At 47.1% G+C, this 26,443-nt stretch overlaps 1 protein-coding gene across 2 annotated transcripts in view; it reads right to left on the reverse strand.

The window, feature by feature from the left end:
- Window positions 1-23,847, reverse strand: part of CPEB4 (cytoplasmic polyadenylation element binding protein 4) — a 76,448-nt gene extending 52,601 nt beyond the window's left edge. For both annotated transcript variants that reach the window (XM_066591274.1, XM_066591273.1), the window contains exons 1-2: window positions 23,590-23,847; window positions 22,094-23,507 (exon numbers count right to left, since the gene is read on the reverse strand). In XM_066591274.1, the coding sequence (XP_066447371.1) occupies window positions 22,094-23,206 (1,113 nt within the window). In that variant the 5' untranslated portion in view covers window positions 23,207-23,507; window positions 23,590-23,847. The remainder of the gene's footprint in view (window positions 1-22,093; window positions 23,508-23,589) is intronic.
- Between the last annotated feature and the right edge of the window lie 2,596 nt (window positions 23,848-26,443).

Raw genomic sequence — 26,443 nt, forward strand, 5'->3', positions numbered from 1 at the left:
CAAGCGACGGGAAAAAAGCCGGCGGCCATCTTGGGAAAATTTTTATAAGTTGCTGAAACGCTGGAACTGTAAGTACAAACCAGCTAGAAAAGTCATTTACAGGGGGGCTTAGTAATGTATGCTTAATAAGGGGGACTGGGCAAAAAAAAAAAATTCACTGCTTCCTCGAGACAACCCCTTTAAGGTACAAAACAGCTTGGTCCTTAAGGGGGTAAAAAAAAAAAAAAAAAATTATATATATATTCATTTCTAGCTACAAATACCAGGACTCAAAATTACCACCACGTAGTGATCAAATATCACCGCCATATTGTGTCATCCTACTATGGTTGACTTAAGCCGTCTGCACACGGGCGGGTTGGATCCCACAGCGGAATGCGGCCCTGGCAGCAGCAGCGTCCGGGCGTACCTGCAGTTTCTTTGCTTTTCTGTAGTGCGGATGGACCACACGGCTCGCTGTCGGACATGTGCAGTACAGATTTTTAATTTTTTTTAAACTCCTGCTTTTCATTGCTGGGCGATGACGCAGAATCTGCGACCTTTCCGCAACGTCACTTGTGGAAGGGCCGCAGATTGGACGGCTTCCCTTGACTTCAATGCCGCGATTTTTCCTACATGAGAGGAAACCACAATCAGTTTCCGCTCGAGTGCAGTTAGAATCACTAACACGCTATGGGCGGTATTTGCTGCGCAACCCGGAGGCGGACGCCCTCTCCGGATTCTACAATGCAAATCCGTCCGTGTGCAGACGGCCTTAACTAGATAATATGCATACTAATACATAGCTACAGTGCCAAGCAGGGGACATGGGTCTGCTGTGCCTCTAACCCTTAGACCTTGAAGGTGACTTTTTCTGAAATAGTACTTACGGTATGTCCGAAGCGGTATAGGAACCGGTATATAAAACTACGTCAGTTCTTTTGGAAGATATCCTGCAGGTTTACAGCACATCTGCATACAGGATTGCATACAGAACTTGGCGCACAGTAGTGCGACTCCATCCTTAATTGTGTCACCACCTCATGGCGATCGCCAAGCATCACAGAGCTGAACAGCCCATTCACAGATCAGATATACCAGCGCAGTGGCTATATAAAGCTGGCCATACACTAAATGCTAACCTCTTCCAATACAAGCATGCGGTAATCAGGCGCATGTATATCATCACTCAGTGGGGAGAAGGGAATAAACCTCATACACTAAGGGCTAAATCCCACGGACAGATTTCTGCCACGGTTCACGTGGCGTAAATCCCCGGCGGAATAACATTGTTATTAGGTTCTATTGAACCGAATAGCTCAGTGCCCACAAGCGCAATTCTGTCGCGGGTTTATGCCACAGGAAAGAAATCGCAGCAGGTTCTATTTTACGGCATTATTCTGCAGCATGAGGTCTCCATTAATATAGTATTAATGGAGACCTCCCGGCGACCGTGGAATAACGAGCGTTATTCCGTGATCGCCTGTGGGGATTTTTTGTTTATCCCCTCGGGATTCACACTCCGTGCACGGGAGCTAGTATCGTTAGCTCTCAGCTGGGAGGCTGCAGGAGATTTCACTCCTCACACTCCCCTGCCCCTCTCCATTGACATAACATAGCGGCTGTTCAGTACTGAACGGCCACTATTTACACTGAACGATCAGCGTTCAACTTATCATCTATCGTTTATGCAGCATAAACGATGGACGATGAGCTGATCGCTCAATGTAAATGGCGGCTGTTCAGAATTGAACAGCCGCTGTGTTGTTACATGAATGTAAAGGAGGGAGGGGAGAGAAATCTCCTGCAACAGCCTTGCCCCTTGCTGGCTGCTCTGTGAGCGAGCCAGCTCTACTAGCTTCCATGCAGGAGCACAGGAGCGAGGACACACAGGGACGAGTGTCGGGCATCGTTTGCCCAACATTCATCCCGTCTAAATGGACCCTTAATAACTGATGAAACTGATTGGTTTTGAGGAGTCAACATGTGAAATATTTGGCTTCATCAGTAGGCAGTTTGTTTACAGGAGGGCTGGAGAGCGATACAATAATAAGTGTCTGCAGACAGCAGTGAAGACTGGGGGAGGTTCCTTATGGATTTTGGTCTGCACTTTAGAAAATGGAGTTGAGGATTTGGTCGGGATTAATGGTGAGAAATACTGACTCAGTAACTTATCAGGGAGATGTCCTGCTGCAGAATAAATCTGGAGCTGATCAGACGACGATCCCAAACATACAGCCAAAGTCATTAAGAACGTAAAGAAGAACAAGGAGTCCTGGAAGTGATGATATGGCCCCACAGAGCCTTGACCTCATCATCATCCAGTCTGCCTGGGATTACAGAAGAGACAGAAGGGTTTGACCACGCTACAGCCAAAGATGTCTGGAACACCTTTTCCGCCATGTTCCTTCAAAAACTGTGTACAATTTTCTTCCACAACCTTAGCTTTGTAGCAAAGTTTGGCTGTTCCTCACCCAGTTTTAAGCCTCCTACACAGCTGTTTCTGTTAATGACCCTTTCAACCTACATATGAAAATGATGATCATTATCACCTGTTTGCTATAATTAAGTTAATCCTACAAAATCCTTGACCTTGTGTAACTGTGGCTACAAGAATTGATGCTGTTTTGACAGCAAAGGGCGGTCACACCAAACAGATCTAGATTTCTCTTTTGTCAATTCACTTTGCATTTTGGTAAATGACAAAAGTAAACTATTAACCCTTCCATTCTATAAAGCATTCGGAGGGACCGTCCACACTGGCATATATCCATCCGTGAAACGCACACATTTATTTGTTCAAAAAACAGACGAAAACGCAGTGTTTCAGGGATGTATGTGCTAGAATGGGTTAAATGTAGTCAAACACTATATACACATTTGACTACATTTAGCCTAGTATACGTGTGTGGTTTTTTTTGCGGGATTCAAAAACTACATTTTCCTGTCCCACAAAAAAACATATGGAAACGTTTTGTTATTTGTTAACATTGCAGTCAATGATAAATGTATGGAAACGTATGGCTGTATGTTACCATATGCATAATGAATACATTTTTTGTGATTAAGGGGGAATAATAAGAAAAAAAAAAAGTGTTCGACTACATATGATGTGGCCGGCGGTAGGCGGGGAAGCGTTTTCATGCTATCTTCTGCTGTGCTACAGCGGAAAATAGCGTGACGGACGGCTTCCATTGACTGCAATGGAAGCCGTTGGCGTTTACGCCCGCGGCAAATAGAACATGCCGCGGGTGAGGACGTGTGATTTCACGGTGTGGGATTCCACGGTGGAATTCCGCACTGTGAGCATTGCGCTATTAGGTTCAATAGAACCTAATATCTGCGGGGCAATGCGGCAGATTTACGCCACGTAATACGCGGTGGAAATCCGCCCGTGGGAATTAGCCCTAAACCGTTAATATGCCACAGAGTGAATTATTCAGAATAGATGACCAGCATGTTCAATTAAAATAATCATGGTCGAAATTGTATTGCAATGTATTTCAGAAAAAAAGTTTTAAAAAAAAATTGAAACTTTTCTGTGCGATTTTCCAATCAACTGAAAAATCATAGATTCTTGACAAGCTGATGCAAACTGATCTTATTGTGTGCGTTATGGCCTTCATCCTCTGACCAAAATAATAATAGAATCATTTCACTACTCAACAAGACCACCTCTACATAGCGGCTATTATGCTGCACATCCACAGCAAGATCTGCATGTGCCAAGTTCTGTTCAGATTTCCATTGGACGGTTTCTATGACCGCTTCCGCCTGAAATGCCGGTGACAATACCGCAGCACGCTGCACTATTTTTTCTGATAAAATTATGGAAACCGAATGGAACTCATTATAGTCAACGGACTTCGTAAGGCACCAGCGTTTTTTGTTATTTTGACAGATTTGGATTGCCATTTTATTTTTGTTGTTTCGTTGTAGAATGGAACAAAGGAACGAAAATCTGAACAGACCCAACAGGAACGTTGCTGTGGGTCTGCCACATATTTTGCTTTTTACGTTGCATACGGCTGCAGTTCCATGACGCAGGACATGCTGCCGATTTGAGGCTGGGTTCACACAGGGCAGATTTGCTGCGGTTTTGCCGCGGATTGCGTTGCATATCCGCACTGCGGCAAAACCGCTGTGTTTGCAGTGCAATGCAGCACAAATGAGATTTGCCAAAAAGCTGTTCTCACAGGACGGATTTTTTCCGCACAGCCGCAGTGCGGAAATGCAACTACGTCGCAGTTTTAAAAGATGCAGCATGTTCATTCTTTGGTCTTTTCCGCAGCGCTTTTTTGTCCATAGACCTCTATGGAGACAGCCAAAACCGCACCAAATACGCGACAAAAAGTTAAAAAGCGGTGCGGAAAAGAACGCGCGCGGATTTTTCCGCACGAAAATCCACAAGCCCAAGTTAACCTTTGAAGCGGTTTTGCCGCAGAAGCAGTTCTTCTGCGGCAAAACCGCAAAGGAAAAACCGCGGCAAATCTGCCCTGTGTGAACCCAGCCGTAAAGTATGTGCTGTTTTTTTTTTTCTTTCCATCTAGCAATACAGTTTTGTACCTGCGGCCCCTTAGAAAGCCATTAGGCTTAAGTAGTGTAAAGAATTTAAATGTAAAAGACTTAACAACTTGTGCTCATGTGATAGCCAATGTGATAATTAGCAAAGGTGCAAATCACTCTGCCTAAACTGAGGTTTTTGTGCTTAAAAAAATCCCTCTAAAGTGCTGGCCACTGGGAGTCTCCCTTCCAATTTGCTGTTCACAGCCTGTTGTAAAGTGACACCGATCCCTCCTAACAAGGATAACAAAGCAGAGAACAGGAAGGAGGAGGAGGATGACTCATGCTGCCCACAGAAGTCCATGGAGAGCAGAGGAAAAAGAGAAGAAAAGACATACAAATGTACCTACAGCTAACTGGTAAGTGATTTACAACGAATGAAATCACATCTACACTGCTCAGTACTTCTTTAGTTATGAGGTTATGTTTGTGTGTGCTTCAGGAAGTAAGGGAACAGAATCTACCGTTTTCTCTATGCACAGTGTATAGAAACCAGCAGCACAATCTCCTCCCACCAGCTCACAGACAACTGAGAATTACATATACAGACTGCAGAGGTGAAAAAGGGGTGACGAATGCGGGGCACAAGTCATATAATGACCATAAAGTGTAATTCCTCATGTACACACACGCCAGCTTATTCTGAAAAGTCACGTGCGCTTTAACGTCATATTATCCATGACTAACAATGTTATCCGTGACAAGATGTTTAAAATACTTCTATATCTATATAGTCAGATATGTGCAGAGCTGGGGCTAATCACATTATGAGGGCAATCCAAATTCAGGAGATCGCGGCAGGATAAATTTTAATTGTACATCTCATATTTTATTTCACAATATATTTTAATGGTAAATCCCTCCCAGATACTGGACTTGCTGACTAATGGCTTTTTTTATGTCAGCAAGCTTTGCTACTGTTAATAGATAACTGCATTAACTTGTTTCCCCACATGCATTAGTAATAGGCTGAAATGCGTGCTCGTACTTTTATTAGATATAGCAGGGAGGATCGCAGGCGGAAAACTGAGAAGGGTTGGTGAGAAGCAAAAGGCTAATGATGGAATAGTATCAAACTACACCTAAATAAAGCAGCACTGCAAGAAATCTTTAAATGCCATCTAATGGATTTTGGGTGTAGCTATATAATAGCTTTTCCTCATTTTGCCTGGCCCAGTCATCTGTACTAAAGGAGGCTCAGCAAGGGACAGCAAACACACACTAGGCAACATGGTAGAAATAGTCCCCTTGCCAATCCAGCTATTTATCAGCATAACTAAAGCTAAAAAATAAATAAAAAAAAAATTATTAAAAAACATCGCACCTGTAAACCTGCGAAGTGCTTTATTGGTCAGGGGGTTTCTCAGACTGATATCACACTCGCCTGTGTAAATACCGCCTCACAATGGGACAGGCTAGTTTGGTTTTTTCCACTTTACAGGGTACACGCTAAGGGCTAATGCCCGCAGTTAAATTCTGCAGTGTGATAGAAAACGCGGCATGCTTTAATTGCCGAGTAATAACGCACGACCGGCTTCCATTGTAGTCAATGGAATCCATCCATCACATGATACTTCCGCTGTGAGCACACGTAATGTGCTGTACTGTGCATGCACGCTGACTCCTCAGACGGGACTCGCGCAGCGGATCTGGAGAGGCGAGTGGGTGGCACTGCGTCGGATTCCACTGGCGGAGTCCAACACGGCCGTGGGCATGAGGCCTATGTTACAGTATGCAATGTTGAAAAACGACAAATATCCATCCAGTTCAGCCTGTTTCCACCCCCCACTGTTGATCCAAAGGAAAGCAAAAAAACAAACAATGAGGCAGAAGCCAATTTACCCCATTTGTGGGGGACGGACCTTCCCTATTTCCAGTCAGAATAATCTCTGGATCAACATTAGGCCTTTTTCACACGAGTGACAGTGATATTGCAGGTGTGTTCTGTGCGATATCACTGCGCCCGCTGTCAGGTCCGCCGCACGTCTCCTCTGCATCTCCGGCAGACTTGCTTGTAGTTCTCAGCAGGAGCTTCCTGGCTTGGAGGTTCAAAATCCCTGCCTCATTGATTCTTGATCGCCACGGCTCAGCCAATCAGAGCTAGCGCACGATAAACCAATCAAAGCCATTCAACCAATTACGTTCTTCAAGCACTGGCTCTGATTGACTGAACCCTGAGTCACGCTTGAGAACCAATCAGAGCCAGTGCTTCCTGGAGGCAGGGATTTTGAACCTGCAAGCTAGGAAGCTTTTGCTGAAAACTACAAGCAAGTCAGCCGCAGCTGAAGAGGAGACGTGTAGAAGACCTGACAGCGGCTGCTAGGTGATATATTCTTTTTTATGCAGCTAGGGCTTATTTTAGGGATTGTACAGTAGGACTTCCTACTATAAAAGTTGCATTGCACCACACGAAAACCGCGTTTTCGTGCAATGCGATAGAGAGGAAGGCTCCATAGGGAAGCATGGGCTACAAAACCTCGCACATCGCTGCAATATTCAGCAACCCGCAATTTTTTTTCTTGCAATGTAGCAGGCTATAAAACATCATTAATGTGAAGGAACCCATTGGAAAGCATGGGCTTCACATACATGCGATTTGTAGCGCTGTCGCATTGCGAGAAAAACGCACGATTTTGTTGCCCGTGTGCAACCGGCCTCAATGAAAAGTTCCTACCTGACTCCAAGACCGGTAGTCGGAAGATACCTGGACTAACAACGCTTCTGACTATTTAATGTCTATTTCCTGTAATGTTGTAGTGCTCCAAAAACATCTAGTCCCCTTTTAAATGCCTCTATAGATTTCACCATCACTACTTCCTCAGGCAGAGAGTTTAACAGTCTCATTGCTCTTACAGTAAAGAACCCCCTTCGCCGTTGATGATGAAACCTTCATTCTTCTAGACGTAGAGGATATCCTCTTATTACAGTTGCAGTCCTGGGTATAAACAGGTCATGGGAGAGATCCTTGTATCTTCCCCTGATGTATTTATAGATAGTTATTTGGTCACCCCTTACCCGTCTTTTTGCCCAAGGTAAATATTCCCAATTTTGATAGCCTCTCTGAGTATTCCAGTCCTGTCATTCCGTTTCTTAATTTAGTTGCCCGTCTTTGAACTGAATGACTTAGGGGCTACTTTATTGGAGACACCTGCCCTTTCACAAATCGGGCGTTCCTATATGGAATTTAGACATGTGCAAGTTTTGTGTGGAACAGTTTAAGTGTATCGCGCTTGTGAACATGCAATTTAGCCGCAGATGCTAGACGATTTTCAGGCAAAACCGCCTTCCATCGGCGAAATCCCAAGCCTCTCATGCGATAGCGGATCGGAAGGGTTTCAATGGAAAACCTTTCATCGCGCTTTTAGGTCAGAAACGCTATCTTTTCTCCTTAGGGAGAGCAACTATACTATAAACTAAGTGAGGAGACTCAAATGGCCATGAATTTAAAGCAAAGCCAGACTCCTTCCTGGCCATTGTAACAAGGCTTGTATAAAAAGTCTGACTTTGGCTTGAAGGAATGCTGCCATCCAATAGGTGGCACCGTGGAGGATTTATTCCATCTCCCTTATTTGCATATTACCCAGAGGAGCGTGCGTGGCCATTTGAGTCTCCTCACTTAGTTTATAGTATAGTTGCTCTCCCTAAGGAGAAAAGATAGCGCTTCTGACCCCCATCCAAGGCCTCTCACTAGCAATGCCACACTCCTACTGTACACAGGTGAAGGGCAAACACCCTGAAACAGCTGTATGTACATGGAGTCTGGCTTTGCTTTTAATTTCCAGTCATTGTAATAAGGCTTGTGTAAAAAGTCTGACTTTGGCTTAAAGGAATGCTGCCTTTCAATAGGTGGCACTGCGAAGGATTTATTCCATCTCTCTTAATCGCGCTCGCATGCATATCGCACAGCATGGGAGATCCACGAGATGCATTAAAGGTCCCATTAACATCAATGGGGTTACGGTTTACAAAAATCGGGAAAATGCAGTAGGAAGACCCACAACATGTTAGTGTTATGGCCGAGGCCTTACACAGAACGGTATGTTTGATCATAGTTATCGGTGTTCTCTCCGGGTTGATGATGTCCCTCCGACACGGTGATTGTCTGCCATAATCCAGGGGCAGTCAGGGAAATGTCACTTATTCCTTGTGAACCTTGCTCTGTGTGATCGCAGCACAGCGGTACTCATTAGTTTTTACTGCTTTGCTTTGTGCGCTGTAATAAGTTATTTTAGTCTATGTAATGTCCTTATTTGTATGGACACTGGATACATTTTGTTAGTATGGGCTGCTGCGGTCGTGGGCATGAGTCCATAGGCAGCGTCATACAAGCAGACTGTGTGCGCCGGCATATCACGCACTGCGCAGGGCAGCATGTCTCACGGAGGCCGTCATGCGCAGTCTGACTGGTTTTTTTTTTTATAATTTCTCGCTCTGACGCTTAGCAATGTTGCATATGAAATAGACACATAATAGGGCGCGTAATACGCGGTAAAACATACTGCGTTCTTTTTTACACGCATATTATATGCAATGTATATACACATCTAGATAAATAAAGATCAATGTACTTTTAATGGCTCCATTCACCATGCATCGTGCCCGCTGTGGACATTTCACAGCAAATTCCACTCTGTGTGGGCATATCCCAAGGGGGCTTCACATGGGCAGCAATATTACATGTGGAAGGGATCAGCAACAAAATCCAAATGTCTGAAATGTAGATTTTAATGTGGATTTGTCTTTGCTAAACCAAACCCAGGTCTCTTTCTAAGCTGCCCACTAAATAAACAAAGGATCTGACGATTCTAATGTGTATGGGGGTCTTCCAGCCGTCCACCAAAATCAGAGGAAATGAGGCGTGGGTGGACACGTTGCATCTATGCGTTCCGTCACAGACAAGCCCTTACCATTCTGCCTGTAGAAGATGCAAGTTCAGCATTTGTAAGATTAGTAAATAATGTAAAAGGAAGCCCTCACGTCTAGAGGACACCATAAGCCAAGTCACTGTGCTGTATGACAGGCGAGGATAAATAATACAGCACTGCAACTTCATTTATGGTGCTGTGGGGATGTGACAGGTTCCCCTTATAGGGGTTCTCCACTTTCTACTCTTTATGGAGTAATAGGAAATCATACAGTTTGCTAATGTACATACATTTAAAATTCTTCTATTAGACCAGTTGCCCCTGTCTGCACACTATAATGGTACAGTCCATGGGCTGGTTTCTGCCCATAGTAAGGACACTAGTCATGTGACCTGCAGTTTTCAACTAGCATTGATCATGCATCTATTAGGGGAATAGTAATTTATTGAGGGCCATGTTTTAAAGTATTATTACCTCCAGCATCTCAGCATGTCTGTCAGTGTCTGTACAGAAGCAGCTTTTAGACTGGGTTCACACGGGGCAGATTTGCCGCAAAAATTCTGTGCAGAATTACTTTGTGGCAAAATCCGCCCGCGTCTCCTAATTCCAGGATTAGCCAGCCATATAGACAAGATTTTGCAAAAATCTTGTCCACATGGGGCAGCCAATCCGTTGTGGCAAACACACACTGAGCCGCGCTGCGGAATTGACAGCCGCGGCGTATCAATTCTTTTTTTTTTTCCGTTGCAGCCTCTCTCTTGTCTATGGGGAGAGAAAGCCTCAATGGAATGCCGGAAGCCGAACTGCTCCAAAACCCCCGGGGCAAACTGCTAAAGGGTTTTGAAGATTGTCGCTGGATTTCCGTCCCATAGGAACCGAGCCTTCTGGTTTTCACCATCTCCTGTATTTTTTTTCTGTTCACGTTAATTAACAACATGAGATTATCTGGGGGTGTTCTATCCATGAGGCAGGATAAGGCTCCAGCTTCAGGTGGCGCCTTTTAACGGGAGCAGAGGTGTGAAGTGGAGAGAACCTGGATGCTCTTTAGGGGATAACTGATGATGTTCTGATGGGGCAGAGCTCAGCAGTATATAAGGAGGATGAAGGTTGGGCAGAGGAGCTGAAGGACCCGTCACAATGTCATGAGGAGTGGAGCTCAGCAGTGGCTTGTGAGGGACCTGTAATGATGTCATGAGGGGCGGAGCTCAGGAGTGGAGAGTAAATGACCTGTAATGATGTCATGAGGGGCGGAGCTCAGCTGTGGAGTGTGATACTTGATTGCAAGGAAAGTGCTGAGAGTTGTTCTTCTCATGTCTTCTGCCATCCCATAACAGTCTGGATGTGCCATTAATTGTAGTTCTGTTCCACCCTTTCCCTTTAATATTTTCTAATGTCAGTGTGACAATATGGGCATGTGACTTGTGAGTGGATTTTGATGCGGATTTTGAAGTGGATCTGCACGAAAATCTAGCACAGCCTTATTCAGTAGTTAGAGAAAAAGAAAACCCTAAATAAAACAGCACTCACCACCTCCATCTTCCTTCAATCCAACGCAGATGGTGCCTGCTGGGTTTTGCCTATAGGCTGCCAGCTATTGTGCTGTAACGGTACATGACTACTGCAGCGGGCCACTGTCCTTAGCAGTCATGTGCTGTACTTACTGGCAGTACCAGGCAGCAGGGAAAAGGTGTGGTTTTTTTTAGGGCCAATGTTTCTCCTGCTTCATTGGACAACACCTTTTACAGGCAGCACCAGATCGTCAAAGTTTGTGCCATAGATGCCAAGCCGCACTGTATAGTTGCAATATAGGCTACTGAGCGCTCCCCGGGCATTGTGTGTTGAGTATAGTGCCACCCTCCACCCTTACTGCATTGTACAAGAAGTCAGTGGCAAGTAAAGAAAATTGCTTCAGGGGGAGGGGCAACTTCTCAGTAAAGGACGTGTATGCATCTCTCTGTTAATATATTTTCTCTTGCGGGAGGAGCACCATTGTGCTGTTCGCTGCAGGCAGCAGAAGGGCAAGACACACCCCTGACAGCAGCCGGCAGCTGAGTGTGTATTATACAAGTTAACTTTACTAACATCATTTAGAGACCCGACGCCATGTGATATACGTAAATACACACGAAAGAGGTTGATGTGATAATCATAACACAGCAATTATTCCACCATTATTCCTTTTTAGGCTGGGTTCGCACACGGTGTATTCCCGGCGGAAAGCTCACGGTTTGGCCACAGAAAAAAAAAACGTGAAATTTCCGCCCAGAAAGCGCTGCTTCAAAACCTGCGGCACTTAGCTGTGGGTTTTGGAGCGGCTTGGCCGCACGCTTTTACGTTGTAGCCGGCGCTCCCATAGAGAAGAGCGTGGCCGCAACGGAAAAGAATGAACATGCTGTGGCCGGCAAATCCGGGCCGCAATGCCAGCTTCTGCCGGCTTTGCTGCGACAGATTCGCCGTCCTGAGTGGATGAAATGTCTGAGAAATCTCGTCCACATGGCTGGCTAATACCGGGATTAGCAGCTGCAGGCGGATTTGCCGTGGCGGCATTCCGGATGGAATTTCAGCGGCAAATCCGCTCTGTGTGAACCCAGCCTTGGGCGGCCTGTCCCCGGGCGATTCTTCACTGCGTTTCCTGCGGCGATAATCCACCCGCGAGAAACGCAGTGAACGCTTTCCATAGACTACTATGGGAAGCGCAGCTATGCTGTCCACGAGCGGAGAATCATAGAGAGTCTCCGCTCCTGGGTTTTAAATCCCAGCATGCTGCGATTAGCCTTGGTGAGCCTGTCAGATAGGCTCAGCGTGGAGAACCGTCAGTTCTCCCCTGCTGCAGTTCCCGCGGTGTAGATCCGCGGCGGGATATTGCTACGCCCATGGACAGGAGCCCTTAGGGACCCCTGACTGTCATGTAAGCTTGTTACCAAATGAATGCTGGGCAGGGGGAGAAGTGGGGCACATTCTGTGTATTATATGACTGATGGACCAGTTGGGCCTGCTCTGGAATATGCCAAGGGGCTACTGCACAGATATAAGAAAGGTAAGGGAGCGGAATATCATATTAGTTTCCTAAGCTGTAAGTCAATAAATTGGTTTCTTCCATGCCAAGTTATACGTTAAAAAGGACAACAACAACAAAAAAACCTAAACTCACGCTTAAAAGGGGACTGCCAGACCACCCTATTTCTCCTAAACAAATGAATGCTATATAAATGTTGAAAAATACTGCTCAGAGACTTTATGAAAAAAAGACCAATTTTCGTGAAATATGAAGTACTGTTAATAGACGGCTAGAACCGTTAAATAGCAATTTATCATTAAAAAAATTTTTTAAGTACACAACTGACAGGAGAACTGAAGTTTGCTAATGTTTTTGTCTATGACAGAAAAGAAGCAACGATAGCTGCTGTGTAAAATTTTTAGGTTGGTCAGACATTTTTACAGATCCTGCTGACTTTTATGTCTAGGGGCCAAATAGTCCATCATTTGCGCACAGTTATCAGTAAACGAGGGACACTACAAGGAGGTACTGCTAAGGCCATCTATGCCCTCACTGAACATACGCTCACTATCAGAGCCTGGGGAAGGGGTGGCTACCATAGGCCTTGGCACAGCCAGCTCTTCCCCAGACTGGGAGCATTGTGGGAAACTCTTACCACCATTATTGCGCTACCCCCTGGGCCCCTAATGACTTTAATAGGCCATCTGGATGGATGGGAATCTGCCCTGTTCTAACCAGCAGGCCCTATTCTGGGTTTCAGACTGAACCTGAATCTGAGAGAAATGTGCCCCTCACTGCTGTATTCACCCTGGCGGTATTATTGTACCTTGTCACCACCGGAAGTTAGGGGTACCCCAACTGCCTTAAATAGGCCACTTTCATTTTAGTTGCATGAATATATGCATGAGGAATATATGCCCCTACAGCAGCTGCACTACCACAATGCATATGACGATATGCATACAATACAATAGGCACTTTATTCTAGACACCCATCGAGTAGTGCACTGGACATCCTTTGGCTTTCAGCGCTGCAGAAATTAGTCATAGTATCCATCTACAGGTATCAGAGAACACCGGGTGTACTAAAAAAATGCTCCACATTACTGCACCTGCGCCAGCCTGAACTGCTGACCCCTGACAGGAATGGTTCACTGATGCATGCTGCTAACACCAAATTCTGACCCTCCCATGTTTTCCCACTGCTGTGTGATCCAATTTTTGCCCACTAGGGCATTACCTTGACTAGCACTCAAACAAGTCATTAGCGGTTATAGCCCATCTGTGCATTCAGACGCATTAATTGCTTAACTGTAGACTGCCTGTTCGGTAGAACAATTCTTGACATCCTCCTCTCAATCCTTTCATGAGCAAGTTGTTTACATCCACAGGATCCCCTTTTGTTGGATATTTTACCTCAATCACACCATTCTCAGTAGACTCTTGATATGGTTAAACAACAGGGGTGTCTTGTTTTTGAGACCCTGGTTATGGTCAGTCTGGCACCGATGACCAGGCCTCATTCCAAGTCGCCCAGGTGGCTACATTTTCCCATTCCAATGCGGATTCAAACAAAGTGACCCCTGAAAGTCTTGTGCACTTGATTTTATGCTGCACTCCAGGGTCACATGTCTAATTTCTGTACAGTGAAGCTCCAATAGTTAATGGGCCGGTGTCTCTAATAAAGTGACTATTTAGTGTAAATACACAAGCTGAGTGCGGTCTTCGTCACACAGAAGCATTTTTCAAAGCTGCGTTTACTGCGGTTTCAGCAACGCTGACATGCACTGACTGGCTGTGATTGGTTCCTCAAGTGTTGGCCGAGACAAACGGAGCAATCTCTTGCTGGAGGAAGGGTCTTCAAACCCCGTTACTAGCAAAAGATGCTCCGTTGGCAATGACAAGTGCCTGTTTTTTTTTTTTCAGGTAGTGCAGCTTGCGCTTGCGTTTAGTGACGCCAAAAAACATGGTACCAAGTTGTGCCACGTTTTCAGCAGTGCTGAAACCGCTGCCCATTCATTTCAATGGCCACGCGCAGCTGAAAACGGACAGAGATAAAACATGCATTGCTGTCAAAGGGAGGTCTTAGGTAGTAACTAGAGTTGAGCGAGCGTACTCGGTAAGGCGATATACTCAAGAGGGCATCGCCTTTTTCGAGTACCTGCTGGCTCATCCCTGAAGATTGGGGGATGGCCGCGGGGGAGGCGAGCGAGAGAGATCCCTCCCTCTCCCTCCTGATCCCCTCTGCAACCCCCCGCTCACCCCAGCGCCCCCCTGAATCTTCAGGTACGAGCCAGCAGGTACTCGAAAAAGGCAATGCTCTCTCTCGAGTATATCGCCTTACCGAGTATGCTCGCTCATCTCTAGTAGTACCCTTGAGTTCTCCAAACCACAAGTATAGTGAATCAGAAAGCAGACATATGATGGCCATGTGACAAGCAAACCACCACCCATTAGAAGAATTTGAAAAGTGGTCTTTTCCTACCAGTGATCTGCAACAAACCTTCCGACTGTCCATTGCCTGCAGCGTGATACAGACCTCCACTGTTCTCCGGGTTATGTTATGGGAGACTGAATAGCAGCATTCAACTTCTCATGCGTGCAAACTATAGGTTAGCAGCCCGAGATTAGAAAATGCAGTTGGCCTTCTGCTGCTTGATTGCAGAAGCAGAGGCTTTAATCTTGCGCCGTACATCTGCTATCGGCAGAAATTAAAGCCCAAGACCAAGCGCCGTATATTTACCGCGCTTGGTTCTTAAGGGGTTAAAGTATAGATGGATCTGTATTTGATCTAAATAGCATCTGCATTTTCACTGGTAATTGGCCAATAGAAAGCACTACCAATAGATACAAATGTTGACACATTCCGTTTTATCACACATCCATATCACGGATCTGTATTACATTACTCCGAGAGAATAGGGTATATTCCCCTGTACCCCCCTTCCTCCCTCCCTCCCTCCCGAGCTCAATGATGAATGTATCTATTGCCTATTAAACATATATGGCGTTTTCAGAAAATGTGCTTAATATCACAAGCTCAGATGTGATCACTTCCAAGGTATATCACATTCTCTGCTATTTAATTAACATCTCGGTTTGGTCACTATGGATACACTTCATTTCCAGTGCAGCACATCCCAGCGCACACGGCTGCAGATTACCTACGGCTTCGGGCTTACACTATACCTTCCTTGCTGTATTAACCATCAAGTACATTTCAGAAAGGAAGTTCTTTAGACATTCAATGGTCATTCACTTCTCGAACAACTTGTGCTTTTAGGATAGCCAGCAAGATAATAGCAGATCTGCTCGTTACTTTATCTTCCTTTAATTTATTTATTTTTTTAGCTCAAAAACCTATCACTGGCCACTAGGGGCATCCTTTCCACCTAGCTGGCTGTCCACTGCCTGCTCTTAACGGACTGACAGTAGACCTTAGAACACAGGTGGAGGAGAGGGAGGAGTCATTGTACTCATTGAATTGTACAGAGAGCAGAGGGGAGGGAGAAGGAGACTTCAATAGATACTGACTGTTAGCTAGTACTAAGTCACTCTTTACCGTGTTTTAGGTACAGAAGTCACATTTTCACAGCTTGCTTTTGCTGTACACTGTCCTACAACATGATTTTAGGTTGGCTGTGTGCATTAGACATTTAGAGAGCAGAATCTGCAGTTCTCTGTATGCAGTCTATAGAACACAGCACAGCAGCAGGCTTCTCCCACCAGTCCTGAGGGGAGAATTAGAAATACATCCAGCAGAGCAGAAAATGGGCAAAATACAGGATACAAGTCATATAATTGCCAGAAATTGGGTTATTCCTCGTGTACACACACAGCAGCTTCTTCTGAAAAGTCTTCAGAAAAGTGCTTAAAATACTGCATTAGCTTTTTATTATCTGCAATGAAAACAATTACATTTATTCATTGCTATTAAAGGGGTTATCCAGGGAAAAAAAATGCCCGGTCCAACGTTAGCAGCACCAACACCAGGTCACATGGTATGAATACTTCCTTCCCACTTTCATAGTTGGTGACATCATTGCAGGGGGCTGCCTTTTCAACAACCAAGTCAGCCCCCTTCTCTGTATCAGCTATAACAGAGAAAGGAACTGGTTTAGTTATTTAAATGAGCCAAACAGTCAATACCTTGCAATGATGTCACAAGGGGAGGGAGAAAACATCATACTATGCGACCAGGCCAGAAGTGGAGGTGTCGCCTCCCCAGAGCCCAGACAGGATTGTACAAGGATTTCTCTCCCCAAATAACAGATTTTAGGCCATGTCCACCTTGGCATTTTTTTTCTTATCCAAAAAAAGCGGCTTTGCAAACCAGTAAGAATTTTTAACTGACTACAGCACCCGTGTGTCTCCCTGGTAACAGACAACAGCCCTCTTTATTCTTGTCCCGCAGTCATATCCCCTCCTCTGTCTTGTAATTCTAGCTTGCCTACCAAATGTAGTAGACAAATGGAAGCAAGTGCGAGACTGTAAGACTGCAGGATTCCACTACACAGAATTTGACGTATGTTACCATGGAGACGTATAGTGTGCATAGGAGCTGTAGAAATAAGATAGCAGGAGAGTTTTCACAAAGACCTATTCTATTGCAAAGTTGCTTCTTTTTTCCCCATTTTAGATTTACTAGGATAATGACAAAAAATGTTTGCCAAAGTTACATAGTCCTTAAGGGGTTGTCCAAGCATGTATATATATTTTTGTTGAGGTTGCCTGCACTTTTTCCACTGTTGACTTATTCTCTTGATAGGTCATCAGTAGTTGATGGACAGGCGTCTGCTGTTTCGGACCTCAGTCCATCAGCTGTTCGTCTAGAAGACAGGGGAGGAAGTGTGGGTTCCGACTTCACTCCCCCCTATTGAAATCAATGGGAGAGCCACACTGCTACGCCACTTCCTAGTCAGGTCTGGATATGATGGATCAGCTGATGCACAGGGGTCCCAAGCGGCAGACCTCCAGCCCACAACTACTGATAACCAATCCAACTGATGGATCAGTGGAAAAGATGACAGACAACTCCTTTAAATGGTCAGGCATGCTCTAAAATAACAGATACTTACCTCTCTTCTCACCCCTGGAAGCAGCGGTGTGGCTCCGGTAAATGTCCTGCTGTCAGTACTGGCTAGAAGTTAGCCGCAACATACTGTCCTGAACTGCTGGCATCATGGCGCCCAGAAGGTGAGCAGTGATGCCAGGAGAACAGGAAGCAAGACTGCGCCCTCTGATTGGCTGCAGTGGTCACCTTACTTCCAGCCAGCGTGAGATTCAAGGGAGCTGCTCTGCTGCTTCCAAGGGGCGAGAGAAGTTATTTTAGAGCAGTGGTCCCCAACCTTTTTGGCACCAGGGACCGGCTTCAAGCAAGACCATTTTTACAAGGCCCGGCAAGGTTGGGCGGGACATGGGCGGGGTTTTGGTTATAGGGGGCGGGGTTATGAAGGGGGTTGGAGTTTAGTGCATTCTTATTTAGTTATGACATTAGAATGTCCTGGCAGTACACACATAGGGCAGTATATAATCTCCCCCCCCCCAGCACACACATAGGGCAGCATATAATGTATCTTCCCCCCCAGTAATAGACAGCCCCCATCCCTCAGTAATAGACAGCCCCCACCTCTCAGTAATTAGCAGCCCCTCCCCCTGTAATAAGCAGGTGTCCCCCCCCCCCCAGTAATAAGCAGGTCCCCCCCCCCCCAGTAATAGGCAGCCCCCCCCCAGTAATAGGCAGCCTCCCCAGTAATAGGCAGCCTCCCCAGTAAAAAGCAGCCCCTTCCCCTGTAATAAGTAGCCCCCAGCCCACCCCAGTAATAAGCAGCCCCCCCAGTAAGCAATCCCCCCCTCCCAGTAATAAGCAGGTCCCCCCCCAGTAATAACCAGGTCCCCCCCAGTAATAACCAGCCCCCCCAGTAATAAGCAACCCCATTCCCCTGTAATAAGAACACCCCCCCCCAGTAATAAGCAGCCCCCCCAGTAATAAGCAGGTTCCCCCCAGTAATAAGCAGGTCCCCCCAGCCAGTAATAGGCACCCCCCAGTAATAGGCAACCCCTTCCCCTGTAATAAGTAGCCCCCCCCAGTAATAAGCAGCCCCCCCAGTAAGCAACCCCTCCAGTAATAAGCAGGTCCCCCCCCCAGTAATAGGCAGCCCCCCCGTAATAGGCAGCCCCTTCCCCTGTAATAAGTAGCCCCCCCAGTAATAACCAGCCCCCCCCCCCCCCCAGTAATAAGCAGCCCCTTCCCCTGTAATAAGTAGCCCTCCCCCCCAGTAATAAGCACCCCCCCCAGTAAGCAACCCCCCAGTAATAAGCAGGTCCCCCCTGTAATAAGCAGGTCCCCCAGTAGTAAGTAGCCCCCCCAGTAATAGGCAGCCCCTTCCCCTGTAATAAGTAGCCCCCACCCCCCCAGTAATAACCAGCCCCCCACTAATAGGCAGCCCCTTCCCCTGTAATAAGTAGCCCCCAGTAATAACCAGCCCCTTCCCCTGTAATAAGTAGCCCCCAGTAATTACCAGCCCCCCCAGTAATTGGCAGCCCCTTCCCCTGTAATAAGTAGCCCCCAGTAATAACCAGCCCTCCCAGTAATTGGCAGCCCCTTCCCCTGTAATAAGCAGCCCCCCAACCCATATACTTACCTCCTCCCTGCTGCCGCTCACTGTCTGCTTGCCCTGACGTCAGCCCGGAACGCTTCCTCCCCGAGTCCTCTCCTGCGGAACTAATGAGCAGGGGACTCGGGGAAGAGTATCCTGGCTGCACAGACGTCAGTGTGCGCCGGCATCAGCGCGATTACCAGCGGGGAGCTGCGGCGCCCTCGCTGGTAATCGCTTCGGTGGTCAGCGGCGTCGGCACGCCGCGGGCCACATAGCACAAGGCAGCGGGCCGGATTCGGCCCGCGGGCCTTGTGTTTAGAGTAAAAGTTCCCGGCGGTGCCGCGGACCGGCGCTAAACACCCAACGGCCCGGCCCCGGTCCGCGGCCCGGCGGTTGGGGACCCCTGTTTTAGAGCATGGCCAGCCATTTACCCAATAAAAAAAAAAAAAAAAAAAGTTATATTCGAATAACCCCTTCAAATCATGCTAAAAAGTATATATAAAAAAAATAATAATATTCCCATTTACCAATGCAATCATAATAGAAACTGCTTTTTTTAACCATCTGTCAGTAGTTACAAGGCTCCTGTAAATTAAACTATTCGCATGGAACATAATCCAAGAGCAAACCGTGGATACTGCAGTGGGGCATGGTAAGTGAAGCCTTGGAGCCGACCGGCCAAGTCCTCACGTGGTTCATTATCAATACTGCAGAGAAAAACTATGCTAAGGCAGAGGGCAAGCAAGGAGCGAGCGCTGTAAACAAGTACTAAATAAACTGATACTAGTTGAACGTTCTCAGTGAAAAGCGTACCGATACAATCTAGTTACATCCATAAGAGTAAAGAACGTGCAGTCGGAATAAACGCTAATTGAGTCGTTCTCGGAAAAACCCTTCAGTTTACACTAAATAAATATATTTCCACGTTAGTAAAGTAATTTTAATGGATTGTCAAAGAATCGACGTAAACGTGATTGTCAATTCATCCATATTGCATGGTGCGGATACCCAACGTATAAAAGGGATGTCATGTAGGACATCCTAATGTAAAGAGTGCCGGCCATCAAATCCATTCTTCACTCACCTAGGGGGAAAAAAAATGGTACGCTGCAAGCTATTGTCCAAAATCCAACCTAGTAATCGAGATAGTAATAGTAACCCGTTAACTGCCAAGTATACTGGGTAAATCACTGCAGGCACGTGGGCAATCAGATGGATTCTGATTACTGCATTGAATGCTTCAAGCACTCACATATTGATAAGCCGACATACAACATCTCCATCCTCAATCTGCTACCTCCAGGAATATATAATATATATCTCTATCTCATCAGCATCATACCGCACTGAAACCCTGTGCCGTAGTGAAGGATTTTACGTCCCGACCTCTGCTGGTAGAGCACAATGCCTTATTGTACCCACAACTCTTCTTGCAAATGTGTAATTAAAGTACCTGCAGTGAACAATACATGGCCGGTGCTGAGGCCTGCGTACCGATGCAGTAAAGCTGGGCTTGTCTCCGATGTGTGGGAGATATAAAGCCACCCCACTGCATGTATGGCATGGAGTGGAGGAATGCAGCCAGCAGCGTTTAGCACATTCTCCCCGCTTGCATACCACGGATATAAATATCCTCCATCAGAATGTATCGGCACACGGAGGAGAGATGCATTATTACGGCTGACCTGAGAATCTGCAGCCTCAACCTTTGTTTTGGGAACAATAAAAGACGTCTTGTCTATTTTTAAAGGAGCTGAGGCTATGGGCCGCTGCCAGGAGCTGCTGCGATATCTGCAATGTACAGAGCCCATCACCAAACGGCACGAGGACTGGAGCTCTGCTGCAATATTTCAAGGTCAATCATGACGCAACTACTGATATTGCCAGCAATGGCTACCAGCACATAAGACATCCGACCCAGAGAGAAGCAGGGCTAAGATGTGCGACATGGACCTGCACGGATCAGAACCACCACTGCAGACAGCTCTGGGACCAGCTAGGACTGGTGAAGGCAAGTGCACGGTGGTGCAAGCGTCCTCCTCCCTCTAGGGCTGGTGGCCATCTACGACGTGACAACTTCCCTGTGATAGACGTCATGTATCACTACCATCCGTGAAGATGGTGGCACCGGTGACCTCATACTCCGATGTCACACAAAACCTCCCATGTGTCACAACTTGAGAGGAACCTCTATGACCGGTCGAGCCGGCTCTGAAGAACTGGTGTCACTGATTAAAGAGGACATTGCAGTTGTGGTTCACGTTTGTGAAAAACGGCACAACGCATCATTAAACATGGCGTTACGTTCTGGTCCGCCTGTCCAACCAAACCTTAAAAGGTTTTTCTCAGTTTTAAAAAAAATAATAATTAAATATTGTAGGAGCAGGGAGTGGGTTAAAAAATAAGTCAATCACTTGTGAGGTGTACCCCTCTCTCCTAGTCCAGCGCCGAAGCTCCGGCCGTCACCGCTGCGGTCCCAGAAGAAGCTGCGGCGATCACATGACTACTAAAGCCCGTGGTTATGAATACAATAAGTCACATGATCGCGGCAGCTTCTACCGGGAGCAAAACGACGTGAAGACATCTGACCAGCAGTTATAGCTTTATTTTAAAGGGACGATCTTGTTTTGGGATCGAAGGAGGCCGTTCTACTATCTACTGTTACTGGTCTTCTGCGCCGATGCCCCTCTGATTCAATGGGTTCTGGTTTCAGCCACCCAAGATGGCAGATGCAATCTTCAGACTACCCAATCCCCACAGTGCATTGGTGGCGTTAGAGTCACGTGATCCGTGCTGGCCAATCAGACGGCAGCGCAGTGTGTGCATTGGGTAGCTAAGAAATTGCAGCAGCCACCTTTAAAACAGGATCCCAAACCAGCGAGTCAGAGAAGACCAACAGCAGGAATCACACCAAGGATAGAAATTTGTCCTCAAACTGGAGGTTCCCCTTAACTCCTTCTACACCCCAACCATTTCTTTCAAATTAACGAGATAAAATGATTAAAAAAAAATTATAAATTCCCATCACGTTTGATTCTCCATGTTTCCAGACCCCCACAAACACATACAAAGAACAAATATATCCTCACCGCAAAAGGAAAGATGTTGTCGGCTCTGTTCAGGCTGTCTTCCATCCAAGATTTTTGTGCAAAGGCAGAGTTGGGCCTGGCGTACTTCTGCAGTTGGATGTGGTTACTCCCAAAATTCTTCTTTAAGGGCGAAATGGAATTCAAGGGCGTTATTCCTCCATTGAGTCCTCTACGGTGGTCCCTACCTTGGGACCCACCCCATCCTCCGTATCCACTGCCGCCGGGACTCCATGAAGACGACGGTGTGGGCGACGGGCTTTGGTAGCTGCTCCACGGAGAGGGAGGTTTATTGAGATTATTGGCCAAATGGGGCAGTTGGTTAAAAGCAGCATTTCTGTGGGGGAACGGGGGTGGGTGCGGACTGGCAGGAGACCTCCTTTGCTGTTGATGTTGGTTATGGTGATGCTGAAAGTGTGGGTGATGAGGGTGATGTTGAGACATGGGTCCAATCTGTGGAGAAAAGCTCCCTCCGAAGCCGGGGCTGACGTGGTGAGGGAAATTTTGGAACAGCAAAGCACCATTATTTGCCGAAGCGGCCGTGACGCCACCCTGGTGAAAGAAGCTGGCATCCTCGTTAATGATCGTGTTAGAAGACGGGGCGATAGCAGCTGACCAATTACTGAAACCCGTAAGCGGGGACGCCGAGGAGGTCAGGGTCTGGTTGGAAGACCCCAACCCCGATGCCTCTTGGTAATCGAACCCCGTCAACACGGGCGACTCTATTCTTATTTTCTCCTTGCCGTTTTCCGATGAGTTGTCTCCGGGGTTTTCCTCGGATTTGCCCTTTTCGGGATCGGGGAGGATCCCCGCGTCCTGGTTTTGGCTGGGGGACAGTTGTTGCTTCTCTAGAGACTCTTGCTGTTCCTGTTGAGACTTGGATTTGTCAGAGCCCAGAATCTCATCCTGTATATTATGAGCGGCCGGAGCGGGGAAGAGCCAGGCGGAGCCGGCGCTACTGCCGTTGGCGGCCGTGTTATTGATGAACGCGGCGGGGCTCGGCGTGGCGTTCTGGTGGTGGTGAGGCGGCTGCAGATGCGGATGGAACCGGACTGGAAACGCCGATTTATTCCCGGTGTTATTTTGCACCAGCACTCCGAAGCCGTAATCCCCCATTGAGTACTAAATTTTAGGGGCAAAAAAATAAAAAAAATACCGTGTTTTTCTTTTTGTTTCCTTTTTTTTTTTCTTTCTTGCTTAAAAGGCCGGATCTCCGGGGAGCGTCGGCCGATATCTGCACCGTCTAACCGGAATAATCCTGGCGGGGATGGAGAAAAAAAAAAAAATACTACCAAATTAATCTTGCGGTGACCGGAGACGCCGCTCCCAGCTTCAATCCATGAAGTGCGGCAGATCACTGGGATGAGCCTGTCACTGAGGGGCGACCAGATGAGGGGCCTCTTCTCCTCTCAGCTCCCTGCCCGGCGGAGAAAACACAGACAATTAGGACGCCTCATCCTTCCAGAAGGACAGAACCGTCACCCCCCGCACCACATTACCTCATGAAGCCAGCGCTCCGGTGACAGCCTCTAGCGCAGCCGCTCGCCTCCCTCTGACATTACAGCATATGGTGGCTCTGCTCCCCCGCCCCGGTGACAGCCCGGTGTGACAGGAACGAGAATGGCGTCGAAGAGGGGGGAGAAGAGGGGGGTCTCTGTGCGAAGTCGGGGAGCGGGGGAGGGGGATTCTATAGCCCGCTATGAGCGCCTCTCAGGCTCTGTCCGTCTCCGCTGCTCCTCCCCGTCCTTCTAGTCAGGACCGAGCACACACAGAAATGACAACCAGCTGGAGAAGAGGCGCTTCCGGTTCGCGTACTCGGCTTAGCGAGCAGCCAATAGCAAAGCGAAGGCGGGTTGGGGTGGGCGGGGTCACACTAGGCCTGACCGGCAAGCTTCTTAGGTTAGTGCCGCACAAGCCACGCCCTGGAAGGTCGGAGACTGCCGTCACGCTAGGGTCACGTGGTGACATCCAAGTGGGAGGGATTTTTTGTTGTCGTTGCTCCTCCCAGGAAGGTCACTAAACTCCGCCTAATAGGGTCAGTTGCTTGGAGGGAGGTGTTCAGAGTGCGTCTTAATGAGGTCAGCCAGAGGAGGTTTGGGTGTTGTCTGCTGGTGATAGGAGGATATTTACACAGCACTGCTGTATTAGAGCTGCACATGGATTACCTGCTGCACTGTGCAGGGCCGTGGATAGGAAAGATCTGCACCGTTTTTAGCTGCGCAGAATTAAGGCGCTTTTACACGGAACGATTAGCGTTCAAACGAGCGAAAGCGAACGATAATAAAATCGATCCGTGTGAACGCAGGTTACAGCGAATGATAAGTCATTCGCTTTTTATGCTTCGTTCATTTTATGGAAGAATAAAAATTGGCGTTGGCTCGGTCACTTATCGTGCGGCGTAAACCGCGCTCGATCCGCCCTCAGTCACTTACACAGCGATTGTGAACAACTGAACGATTTCTTGTTTGAAGGCGCCAGCGATGTATCTGCCTGCATAAACGGGCTGCCTGAGCGTTCTCCGACATCGCTCTGTGTAACCGGACCCTTAGGTCGCTCTTGTACACGGCGTCGGCAAAACGCTACGATTTTGATCGCAGTGTTTTGCCACAATCTTTATCAGCGTTTTTGAGCGCAGACTATTGCGTTCGTCAGCGATTTTTAATACACCTCATCATTGTGATGGGTGATGAAGAAAGTTAAAAAGCACAAAAACGTGCCAAAATAGAGCAGACAGCGCTCATAAATCGCGGCATTAGAAAATGAGCGCCAGTCTGCCGGGCCCCATTGAAATCAATGGGAACGCTGTAGAGCGATCACCGCGTCGCAGTAAAAAGCGCCTTGTGAGAGTGGCCTTAGGCCGGGCTCACACGCCGTATGTGTAATACCCTGCGTGAGTCACGCAGAGTTTTACCGCTGGTGAGCCGGCCTGTCGCTGCGTACGGAAGCGATATTGTACTGCGCATGACAGTGTATCTCACTGTAATGCGCAGTCTTCCAGTTTTGTTTAAATTTCCCACACTGTTGCTTTGCAACGACGCATGGACGCCACCCATCCGCGATGTAATTGTGTAAGGGCAGCGTTTATTCCGCGCCCTTAGAGAACAATGGGCTCTGTCACATGTAATACGCAGGATAATGGAACATGCTGTGTTATTTTTTGCACTCACATACTACGCAAATGTGAGCGAGCCGGAATAAGGCCCAATGTAGATTTGAATTGCGGGACACCCGCGCAGATGATCCGCAGTTCCAGCCACCCATAGAGAAGCATGGGGCATTTGCACTTCATTATCACCTGCGGATTTGATTTGCGGATGCCATGCACGGAAAAGAAATCGCAGCATGCTACACTTTACCGTGGATTCCATGCGGATGGGCTCCATAGACCTCCATGGAAGCGAGTGATCCGCAATTCAATTGCAGATTTGTAGGCAGATACCTCTCTGTTTGCTTGGAGACCAAGCAGGGAGGTGGAAGGCAGGCACTTCGGGCTTGTGTTTCCCCCCCCCCCCCCCCCCCCCCCGTATATACTGTGGATCAACCGTGTGAAAAAAAGAAAATGCATCCTCGATCACTGGCAAATATTTAATTATAATTTCTGCACTGGCACACGTCTTTCGCAGTGGGAGACCTGCGGAAATAATTTTCAGGAGTTTGTGGATGTAATGTTTTTTCCGTGCAGATATACGCGGATGCACTGCAGATCATCCGCATGGAAAAAAAAATCGGCAATCCCACCTCCCTAATTGATTTTAAACTTCCAATCCACAGTGCATCCGCTATTGTATTTGCGGATGCACCGCAGATCGTCCGCACCCATTGACTTCTATTGAGCCCATCTACACTGAAATGGAGCGTGCTGCGATTTGTTTTACGCATCAAAAGGTCCGCAAATCAAATCTGCATGCCTAAATTCTGTTGCGGATGCCAATGTTTCCCTATTGGAACTTTGAATTGTGGATCTTCCACGCAGGTGACCCATGCGGATTCTGCAAATCATATTCGCCCATGGACATTGAGCCTAGAGGCAATGTATTTGATTGGCTGCGAATTACCGTGTATTACACGCATAATACATGGTAATCATACACCTGGTCTAAGATAGAGTGCCATACTATTAAATACTGCCAAATATATATATATACTATATAGTTCCTATAGATTAGAAGTGGACTGCAGCCCGCAGCTCTAAATCACATTCATCATGCTGTTGTTTGTGCAGTCTTGATCCAAACACAGGTGAGTCATAAAGGTTTCATTTTTCTATTTGCTGTAGTTTTCCAAGTTGGTCTGGATGTTACAAGTGTCTATAAGCTCTCCCTGCCTCTGCCCGGCTTCACACGGTGAGACTTG

This window comes from Eleutherodactylus coqui, chromosome 2, assembly GCF_035609145.1.
Source record: "Eleutherodactylus coqui strain aEleCoq1 chromosome 2, aEleCoq1.hap1, whole genome shotgun sequence".
Classification (NCBI taxonomy): domain Eukaryota; kingdom Metazoa; phylum Chordata; class Amphibia; order Anura; family Eleutherodactylidae; genus Eleutherodactylus; species Eleutherodactylus coqui.